This window comes from Nycticebus coucang, chromosome 12, assembly GCF_027406575.1.
Source record: "Nycticebus coucang isolate mNycCou1 chromosome 12, mNycCou1.pri, whole genome shotgun sequence".
Taxonomy (NCBI): Eukaryota; Metazoa; Chordata; class Mammalia; order Primates; family Lorisidae; genus Nycticebus; species Nycticebus coucang.
The window spans coordinates 15225319-15236937 of NC_069791.1; the positions used below are offsets into that span (position 1 = coordinate 15225319).

Genomic DNA, 11619 nt, shown 5'->3' on the forward strand with positions numbered 1-11619 from the left:
CATTGTAGCGGGCGCCTGTAGTCCCAGCTACTTGGGAGGCTGAGGCATGAGAATCGCTTAAGCCCAAGAGTTGTAGGTTGCTGTGAGCTGTGATGCCACAGCACTCTACCCCAGTGTGACAGCTTGAGGCTGTGTCTCACAAAAACAACAAAAACAGAGTATGTCTGTCATAGAATGCTTTGACTCTGAGGTTCAGTATGGAGTCATCAGTTAACTTCTTTTTTTTTTTTTTCCAAAGTCTCAAAAAATAGGCAACTCATATTTATAAATAAAAATAGAAGATAATTTCAAAAAACAGATCATGCCAAATCTTATAGACAATAGAAAAAGAAGAAATAGTTTAAAATCATTCTACATATACCTGATACTTAAATTGGAAAAAATATATTATTATAAAGGGAAATTACAAACATATTTCACTTATAAATGAGGATGCAATATTTGCCTTTGTATTCCTAGAAACACTTCAAAGTAGAAAAATAAATATTAAAAAAATTTTTTTTGCAGTTTTTGGCTGGGGCTGGGTTTGAACCCACCACCTCCAGCATATGGGGCCAGTGCCCTACTCCTTTGAGCCACAGGCGCTGCCCTAAATATTTAAATATTAAACATTGTGTTTGTGTTAAGATTGTGCCTACGAATAAGATTGTGCATAAGAATAAGATTGCAGGGCGGCGCCTGTGGCTCAGTCGGTAGGGCACCGGCCCTATATACCGAGGGTGGCGGGTTCAAACCCAGCCCCGGCCAAACTGCAACCAAAAAATAGCCGGGCGTTGTGGCGGGCGCCTGTGGTCCCAGCTACTCGGGAGGCTGAGGCAAGAGAATCGCTTAAGCCCAGGAGTTGGAGGTTGCTGTGAGCTGTGTGAGGCCACAGCACTCTACCGAGGGCCAGAAAGTGAGACTCTGTCTCTACAAAAAAAAAAAAAAAAAAAAGAATAAGATTGCAAAGTGGTGAACAAACTTTAAATAGCAACATAGCCATTCTCCTCTGATGTAATTATTACCCATTCTTAAAAAAAAAGTTTGTGAAACCTTAATACTTCACCCTGTTTGAGGAGAAGTAATAATAGAACGTCGTATTTAACATGGATATAGAAAAGTTTCCTGTAACCGTTGTGTACCTAGCTAATAATTTTTTAAGATTGGTTTGGCATAATATAGTTTATTTTCTGCCACTAATTAAAACATAAAACAAATTTTAATTCAGAAAACCATGTCCTATGTCCTGAAAGACATCAACCAGGGAATTGCCGAGTTAACTATTTATGATTGTTTTTTTTTTTTTTTAAAGTTTTCTGCCTTTATTTATTTATTTATTTATTTTTTTGGCCGGGGCTGGGTTTGAACCCGCCACCTCCGGCATGTGGGACCGGCGCCCTACTCCTTGAGCCACAGGCGCCGCCCACTATTTATGATTGTTAATTTGGAAATCAGTTTCTTAAAATGTTGAGATTTGATATACAAAGGTTGTAAGACTTCCCTGATACTTTTGCAATAAAATTTGCTGCATAGTGAAAATGTACTCTTTATAACAGTTTTTAGATAGCTCTTACCTTTCTTGCTGCCAGTATGCAGATTCATTTCTTTGACACGCTGAAGAATAGAGGCCTAATGGGATCCTCACTCATAGAACAGAGAACAGCTGGGAGCATAAAGACGCGCATCGGTGGGGTATCTGAGGAAAAAACGCTGAACTTCGTCCACTTGTATTTTTCTGAAATCAGCCCACAATTAAAAAAACAAACACCTTTCCTCTTATTAATTTTTGGCTTGGATTATACAAGTGGTTCTAGGAAAAAAACCCACAAAAGCAAAATCCTGAGAGCACCCTTTAAGATCAGTATCAATCTGAATTTATAATGTTACTATGTCACCCCAAAGTTTGAATTTTAAAATATTGGTGAAATGTTGGGAAAGTGGGAAAACTGACCCAGTATTAAGATAAAAAGACATTTCAGGAGGATGGGTGGAGGGAGGGTAATTGTGGGACCACACCTACGGTGCATCTTACAAGGGTACATGTGAAACTTACTAAAGTAGAATATGAATGTCTTAACACAATAACTAAGAAAATGCCGTGAAGGCTATGTTAACCAGTGTGATGAAAATATTTCAAATTGTATATAAAACCTGCACATTGGGGCGGCACCTGTGGCTCAGTGAGTAGGGCGCCGGCCCCATATGCCAAGGGTGGCGGGTTCAAACCCAGCCCCGGCCAAACTGCAACAAAAAAATAGCCAGGCGTTGTGGCGGGCGCCTGTAGTCCCAGCTGCTTGGGAGGCTGAGGCAAGAGAATCGCGTAAGCCCAGGAGTTGGAGGTTGCTGTGAGCTGTGTGAGGCCACGGCACTCTACCCGAGGGCGGTACAGTGAGACTCTGTCTCTACAACAACAACAAAAAAAACCCTGCACATTGTACTCCACGATTGCATTAATGTACACAGCCATGATTTAATAATAAAAAAAAATATATATATATAAAGGTATTTCAATTTAGCAAACATTTATTCTTTTTTTTTTTTTTTTTTTTTTGTGGTTTTTGGCCGGGGCTGGGTTTGAACCCGCCACCTCCGGCATATGGGACCGGCGCCCTACTCCTTGAGCCATAGGCGCCGCCCAACATTTATTCAATGTCTACTTGTGTTCAGCCTCCTAAGGAAAAGAATGGTAAATGGATTTAATCCTTGCTTCTGGGAATTTATAGTCTAGTGCAGGGGTCCTCAAACTATGGCCCATGGGCCAAGTGAGGCAGTGTGATTGTATTTGTTCCCATTTTGTTTTTCTACTTCAAAATAAGATATGTGCAGTGTGCATAGGAATTTGTTCATAATTTTTGGGTTTTTTTAAAACTATAGTCCGGCCCTCCAATGGTCTGAGGGACAGTGAACTGGCCCCCTGTTTAAAAAGTTTGAGGACCCTGGGCGGCGCCTGTGGCTCAGTGAGTAGGGCGCCGGCCCCATATGCTGAGGGTGGCGGGTTCAAACCCAGCCCCGGCCAAACTGCAACAAAAAAATAGCCGGGCGTTGTGGCAGGCGCCTGTAGTCCCAGCTGCTCGGGAGGCTGAGGCAAGAGAATCGCGTAAGCCCAGGAGTTAGAGGTTGCTGTGAGCCGTGTGACACCATGGCACTCTACCCGAGGGTGGTACAGTGACACTCTGTCTCTACAAAAAAAAAAAAAAAAAAAAGTTTGAGGACCCCTGGTAGTGGGTGAATTAGCTAAAAATTAGAAAAACTATACCTGATATAGGCAGGATGGCTGACCCAGACCTTTTAGGAATGAAAATTTAGGTTACCCATCAGTCAAGTAACCACGGATAGCTAACATACTTATTGAAAACAAAGATAATATGAAATGAATAGGATTACAAATACAGGTATAATACCAGCTAGGACCATCTGATCGGTTGCAGAAACAAAGACTGTGTCACTTATGAGTGTTTCTTCCTTATTTTGACATGACTGCATTTGTGTATTCTTTTTTTTTTTGAGACAAAGTCTCACTATGCTGTCCTTGGTAGAGGGTGGTAGCGTCATAACTCACAGAGTGTCATAACTCTGTGAGCGTCATAACTCAAACTCACAGAGCGTCATAACTCTGTGAGCGTCATAACTCAAACTCTTGGCTCAAACAATTCTCTTGCCTCAGCCTCCCTTATAGTTGGGACTACAGGTGCCTGCTAAAATGCCTAGCAACTTTTTTTTGTTTGTAACAGGCTCAGGGCGGGTTTGAATCCACCAACCCTGGTGCATGTGGCTGGTGTCCTAACTGCTGAGCTACAGGCACTGAGCCATTTGCGTAGATATTAACTGGGGAATTTTCTATTCCCCACTTTCATTAACCTATCATCTAATTCTTTTTTTTATTATTAAATCATAGCTGTGTACATTAACTATCATCTAATTCTAACATAAGAAGTGCTAATAGGAGTTAACCTTGTATCTCAGGGTTTAAGTCCCAGCTGTCAAGCTGAATGTGATGCAATTCAAAAAGGAATCAACTTCACTCAAACATGGATAAAGAGATTTTGTATCCTGTTTGGGGAAAGAATTAGTGTGGGATGGCTGATTTTGCCATTGTCTTCATTTGGAAGTTAAGTGTGATTAAAAGGTGTGGATGGGAGCTATGTTGACAGGTGCTAGATGGTGGTGGATTTGTATTATCTCGGTTGAACTAACCAGTAGATACATTTTTCAGAATTCCTTTCCCTTTATTCCCTGGGTTAGTGTACAAGAGACATTTTTCATGAGATTTTGAAGGCTGGATTGAAGCAGCAGCTAAATTCCTTTTTTTTTTTTTTGCTATAGTCTCACTTTGTCGCCCTGGGTAGAGTGCCACAGCATCACAGCAACCTCAAACTCTTGGGCTTAAGGGATGCTCTTGCCTCAGCCTCCCAAGTAGCTGGGACTACAGGTGCCCGCCACAACACTTGGCTATTTTTAGAGATGAGGTCTTGCTTTCGCTCAGGCCAGTTTTGAACCTATGAGCTCAGGCGATCCAGCTGCTCAGCCTCCTAATGTACTAGGATTACAGGTGTGAGCCACTGCACCCGGGCTAGCAGCTAAAATTCTTTTCTTTCTTTCTTTTTTTTTTTTCAGCTAAAATTCTTAAACTTGGAAGGCACTGTTGCCGCACAGTTTTGCCTGTCTGCTGGCCCATTTTGTTAGCATGGGCAGCAATCCGGAATATGGCTACTATGGCTGCTGAAGTTTCTCCTTTATCTTCTCTGACTCCATAACCAGCTCCTGAATGAAGGACATTGGCTTTTCTTTTCTTATTTCTTCTTTCATTCTTTTGTCTTGCTGTGGCCTGGGCTAGAGTGCAATGGTGTCATCAGAGCTCACTGCAACCTCAAACTCCTGAACTCCAGCACTCCTCCTGGCTCCTGAGTAGCTAGGACTACAGGTTTATGCCACTATTGCTGGCTAATTTTTCTATTTTCAGGGGGACAAAGCCTCACTCTTGCTCAGGCTGGTCTCAAACTCCTGGCCTCAAGTGATCCTCCCTCCTCAGCATCCCAGAGTGCCTGGCATTGGCTTTTTCTATATTTCATTCCCATTGTTGAATTTGGAAGCTTAAAGATGATTAAAAAGCCACAAGGGTAGTTGGCAGATTCTGGATTTTTCTTGTTTTTCCCACTTTACAACCATCTTTGCTTCTTAATTCTTTGCCCTACCCACTTTGGGCCCCAGCAACAGCCTCTTAATTATGTAAGTCTGAATACCATAATAAATCCCTTATTAACAGTAGTAGGTTTGCTTTTCTCATGAAACACTGATTCAGTCACCACCGTCCCACACGATGTAGAGTTCCCACCAACAGGCCGTGCTTCTGTGCCTTTGCTTTTCCTCTGCCTAGAATCCTGATCTCCCTCTCTCTTGAAATCTCCATATTCTTGGATCCTCACACGGTTGACATCCTTAGAGAAGCCCCCACTGACTTCCCAGCCTAGTTAAATACTACTCCTGCAACCTGTGCTGTGTCTGTCACTGCACTTAAAATCTGTGACTTCATGTTGTCTTCTCTTCCTGTCTGTCTCCACAGGGAGACTAGACTATCTGAGGGTAAAGACTTGAGTCTTCATAGCTCTAGATCAGCACAGCGTCTGGTGCACAGCAGGTGTTAAATAAATGTTTGCTGAATGATGACAAGGTGGACTGTGACTTTGTAGTGAAGCTTCTCATTGTATTTGGTTGAAGATGTCACCGCTTGTAATAATAAGGTAATAACTGCCAAGCCAAAACACCTCACAAAAATGCCCCTTGCTAGCTTGCTTGATTTGCGGTTTTACGAGCAAACTATTCTCAGGAATTCAACCATAACAGCAACGGTACTTTCCCCTTGCATAACTCCCCAGAAATGCACTCCCCGCCTTAGGGACTTGCCGCTAGCAATCTTTCAGAAACTAGCCCCTCCCCGCCCTGCTAGGAATGGCCCTTAGTTACTTCCTCATTTGAATGCTTATAAGCCCAGCTGAAAAAATAAACTCTTCAGAGCTTGATCAGACTCTTGACTTGCTCTCATTCTTTCGTGTCTCTTGTCCCCTCATTCGACTGACCCCCTTTGTTCCCCAGGTCCCCACTGAATTCCCCGCAGGTTGGGGCAAATAACCACATAACTTTCTATATGCAAGCCCCACGCCCACCATCCCATAATCCCCAACCTACTATTAAACGACTCTACTCCACATAGCAGGAAGGGGAGCCACTAACATTGCGACTTGGGTTTATTAATGTAGACAAAAACATTTAGATAATTTAGGTCTTACATGGACTTATCAGAACTGATTTAGCTGTTGCTACGACCAGAATTAACCAACATAATTTACACCTGTTCCTTGGATATGACTGTATGAGTATTTGCTTAATTTATGGACTAATAAAAAAAGATTTGCCTAGTGCTCAAACTTGGAATAAAAGGAAAAGGAGGCTGTTGAGATTTGTAGGCTCTAAAAATATCTTCTTCCCACTTGAACTATTTTAATAACTATGTCTGTTCTTCAAATATGCTGGGAAACATGATCACTGCTCTTAGCCAGGCAATATAGGCCATGGTCTATAACTGCTCTTCTTAGCTGAGTTACAGGACAGGAGCTACTCACTGCTCCTTTCACTACAGCGATAACAACCCTCCACACCCTAGTTCTCTACTGGAGGGTCTGTCAGCTGAAAATCCTAAGAAATTTCAGCCCACAACTGGGTAGCAACCTCAACCAAATGAAGATCAAGCTTTCTTATTCCTGTTCTATTACATCATCTTGACCCAGTATACATCCATTATGAATGAATGAAATGAATAAAAAGACTCTTAAAGATAGCTGAACATAAGATATATAAATTAAGCAGGTTAGAGTCACAGCTCCTACAATAACTCCTTGGGCAGCAACTCTCATGTGTATAAATGAACGGACATTTTCTGATCTGTTCTATACTTTAACTTAGAAAGACCATAGGACACCACAGAAACAAATCCTGCTCTCCCTGTGAATTTAAAATATAAGGCTTAAATAAACAACAGGCAAAAAGAAAACAGGTAACAATTCCCAAGTGCTTAAAAAGTTAAATGAAAGACTATCTAAAGCTGCGGTTCTCAACCTGTGGGTCACGACCCCTTTTATTTATTTATTTATTTTTTGAGATAGAGCCTCAAGTTGTCCCCCTGGGTAGAGTGCCGTGGCAACACAGCTCACAGAAACCTCCAAATCCTGGGTTTAAGTGATTCTCTTGCCTCAGCCTCCCAAGTAGCTGGGACTACAGGTACCTGCCAGAACGCCCGGCTATTTTTTGGTTGTAGTTGTCATTGTTGTTTGGCAGGCCCAGGCTGGATTCAAACCCGCCAGCTCTGGTGTATGTGGCTGGCACCTTAGCTGCTTGAGCTACAGGCGCCAAGCCCATGACCCCCTTTTTTTTTTTTTTTTTTTGAGACAGAGCCTCAAGCTGTCGCTCTAGGTAGAGTGCTATGGCATCACAGCTCACAGCAACCTCCGACTCCTGGGCTCAAGCGATTCTCCTGCCTCCGCCTCCTAAGTAGCTGGAACTACAGGCACCTGCCACAATGCCCGGCTGTTTTTTGGTTGTAGCTGTCATTATTGTTTGGAGGGCCCGGGCTGGATTTGAACCCGCCAGCTCAGGTGTATGTGGCTGACGCCTTAGCTACTTGAGCCATAGGTGCCGAGCCCCGTGACCCCTTTTTAACAATGGAAATACATTATGGCATTAGGAAGGTTGAGAACCACTGATCTAAAGGATAAGTACCTGGATGTAAGCAGGGAAGACAGCAAAGGAAATTTTATTGTTTGTTGTTTTATTTATTCTTGTGGAGACTTACTCAGTTGCCCTGATGTCATAGCTCACAGCAACCTCAAACTCTTGGACTTGAGCAATCCTCTTGTCTCAGCCTTCTGAGTTGCTGGCACTACAGGCTCCCATCACAAGGCCTGGCTGGTTTATCTATTTTTAGTGGAGATTGGTGCGGGTGCGGGGGCGGGGGTGGGTGGGTGGGGTGGGGCCTTGGTTTTACTCAGGCTGGTCTCGAACTCCTGAGCTCAAGCAATGCATGCACCTTGGCCTCCCAGAGTGCCGGAATTATAGGCGTGAGCCACCACAAAGAAAAATTTTAAAAGAACAAATAAATAAATAAATAAATGGAAATTGTTTAAGATACCCAATGAAAGTATTTTGTAAATTATCTACATAAGCACTCCATCCTGTACCAGGAAATACATCAGAGACGTTAAAATAACAATAACATTATCAAAATAACTAGTCCATGATATAGATCCAAATTTTATCATTATTTATTTTCTAGCAAAAACTTTGCTGTCTTCCTTTGATCATATCAAAGTTCTGTTCTTACTCAAACCGGCTTTGTTTCTTTTAGAGATTAAAGTGAGGACCTTTACTGTTTTTCATATAGTGTCTCTAGTTTGCATATAATTGAATTTAGCCAGAAACACTTTTATCTTTTTTTTTTTTGTAGAGACAGAGTTTCACTTTATGACCCTTGGTAGAGTGCTGTGGCATCATACAGCTCACAGCAACCTCCAAGTCCTGGGCTTAAGCGATTCTCTTGCCTCAGCCTCCCGAGTAGCTGGGACTACAGGCACCCGCCACAACGCCCAGCTATTTTTTTGTTGCAGTTCGGCCGGGGCTGGGTTTGAACCCACCACCCTCGGGATATGGAGCCGGCGCCCTACTCACTGAGCCACAGGTGCCGCCCTCTCTTGAATTGTTTTTCTAGTTAAAAATCTTTATCTTGCTCCCCTTGCTCATGGGTGCTATTACAAGTCATAATCAAATTAAGTGAAACTTCTTTTTTTTTTTTTTTGAGAGAGAGAGAGAGAGAGAGAGAGACTGAGTCTCATTCTGTTTCCTAGGCTAGAGTGGCCGGAGTCAGCCTACCTCACAAGCAACCTCAAACTCCTGGGCTTAAGTGATCCTCCTGCCTCAGTAGCTCCCTCCCATCCTCCTCCCTGAGTAGCTGGGACCATAGGTACCCACCAAGATGTTAGGCTAATTTTCCTTTTTTTTCTGAGACAGAACCTCAAGCTGTTGCCCTAGGTAGAATGCTGTGGCATCACAGCTCACAGCAACCTCCAACTCCTGGGCTTAAGCGAGTCTCTTGCCTCTGCCTCCCGCCACGATGCCCAGCTATTTTTTGCTTGCAGCCATCATTGTTGTCTGGTGGGCCCGGGCTGGATTCGAATCCGCCAGCTCAGGTGTATGTGGCTGGCGCCTTAGCTGCTTGAGCCACAGCACTGAGCCAGCTAATTTTTCTATTTTCAGTAGAGCCGGGTCTTGCTCTTGCTCAGGCTGGCCTTGAACCTCTGACCTCAAGTGATCCTCTTACTTTGGCCTCCCAGAGTGCTAGGATTACAGGTGTGAGCCACTGTGCCTCACCTAAATCAAACAATATTACTAAAAAGGAAAAGTTGGCTCTTTTTGATATGTGAATAATGATACTTAAATAAGTTGCTAGAGTTGCAGTTGGAACACGTGACACACCTTTTTAAAAAATTTGTATGATTTAAGTACATTATTTTAACAGTTTCCAGACAAAAGGTACACAAGAAAAGAATCTTGGCTGCAGTATACAATAAAAATGCTTAGGGCAGTTTAAGCATGGATGGAGAAGAAAGAGAAAGTTCGGATTTTAAGACACGATACTGGTGCTTAGATATCATGGTTGTTTTTTTTTAAGTTCATGTACAGTACTTGTTAAAATATACTAAAAATGTGTGGGAAAAGTATCGTGAGACTAAGGTTCCCAATCTAATTATAATACCACTTCTTCAGTACAGCATTTACTTAACTATCAACTTCAAAATCTGGAACGCACCAGAACCCAACATAAAGGACCACTGAGCGGCCAGAATGAACACCACCAAGTTCATGGTCTTGTGTACAGGTAGCCCAGGCTTTCACGCAGAGCCGTACTCTGAATGAACTCACAGTTCTTTCAAGCCTGGGTATCTAGCTTCTGGTGCCACAGAACATTAGAAGCGGAAGTTTTTGATGGTACCCAGTAGTACTGGAAGAAACAGAGAAATCTATAAACAGCAGACGTAAGAACTTAGATGTTGGCATTACAAGAGAAAGACACATCCACCTCTATAATCCCTAAGAGACTTCACATGTAATAAAAACTTCTGGGGCTGCGCCTGTGGCTCAGTCGGGAGGGCGCCGGCCCCATATACCGAGGGTGGCGGGTTCAAACCCGGCCCCAGCCAAACTGCAACCAAAAAATAGCCGGGCGTTGTGGTGGGCGCCTGTAGTCCCAGCTGCTTGGGAGGCTGAGGCAAGAGAATTGTGTAAGCCCAAGAGTTAGAGGTTGCTGTGAGCCATGTGACGCCACGGCACTCTACCCGAGGGCCAGAAAGTGAGACTCTGTCTCCACAAAAAAAAAAAAAACAAAAAACCTGCTGCTGCTGCTAACCCTGAGTCATCACAGAAAAATTAAAGTTCATTCACTCAATTCCATTTGATTGGCTGGGAACTAATAATTGTAGATAGATCTCTAACAAAACAGATAAAACAATAAAACTCGATGCTTCAAATAATAGCTAGCATTTATTGGGGACTTACTGTGTACTAGAAACTATTCTGAAAGTCCAACTTATGCTTAGAGGAAGTTAGCTTCAATTATCTGAAAAAATTCAATAATTTGAAACATTTCAATCCTTGAAGATATGGGGTAAGCCGTTATTGTGTTACTACATTTTTCTAGTAGCCGGTCAAGGCTTATACTTACCTATAGGGACAAAGGGGGAGTCTTTCAATTTCCTGATCAGTCGAGATAGCTGGCCTTCATCCTCATCTGCTGACCACTGGTTGTCTGATGACATTTTTCTCTCTAGTAACAACAGGTGATAAATGCGGTTGCTGAGAATCATTAAAACAAATTCATTTAGGGCGGCACCTGTGGCTCAAAGGAGAAGGGCGCCGGCCCCATATGCCAGAGGTGGCGGGTTCAAACCCAGCCCCTGCCAAAAACTGCAAAAAACAAAACAAAACAAATTCATTTATCCTCTCCCAACATGCTCTTGATTATGGGTTCTGTTTTCATTTGCTTGACAGGTCTGTTTGCTCTATTGAAGTAAACAATTTTCTTTCCTCGACCCTTTTTACTACAGAATCCTTTCATTTAGGGGGAGGGAGAGAAGAGGCTAAGAGATAAATATATATAGAGAGGAAATAATCCAATTCTATCAATATAGAGTAAAACTGAACACAAATCCTAATTCCTTTATTCAGTCTCATTTCACTCAGTGTTCGGGATCATTGGGAACCTCAGGATTTCTTCCACAAAAGTAAGACCACAGTTTCTTTAACAGAGCCACATAGGGAAAAATGCTTTCCCATTTACAAATAATGGGAGAACGATCACTCCAATTCTGCAGAATGTGTAGGGTATTATGAAATAATTCAGGGCATAGTGGCTTAAATTTATAATCCTGTGCTTTGGAAGGTTGAGGCTGGAGGTTGAAAGATCACTCATTCCGGGCATTCATGACCAGCCTGGGCAACCTAGACTCTGTCTTTACAAAAATTCTAAAAATCAGTCCAGTGTGGTGCTATGGTCCTTGCTACTTGGGGAGCTGAGGTGGAAGGATTGCTTAAGTTGGA

General features: G+C 42.7%; 1 protein-coding gene across 1 annotated transcript; it reads right to left on the minus strand.

Annotated features, from left to right (window-relative positions):
* Window positions 1-1572: 1572 nt before the first annotated feature.
* On the minus strand, window positions 1573-10902 carry HIGD1C (HIG1 hypoxia inducible domain family member 1C). The gene is given in 4 exon segments (XM_053558034.1): window positions 1573-1642; window positions 6839-6895; window positions 6898-6975; window positions 10745-10902. Coding segments are annotated over 4 exon segments (342 nt in total). The 5' UTR covers window positions 10887-10902; the 3' UTR covers window positions 1573-1577.
* Between the last annotated feature and the right edge of the window lie 717 nt (window positions 10903-11619).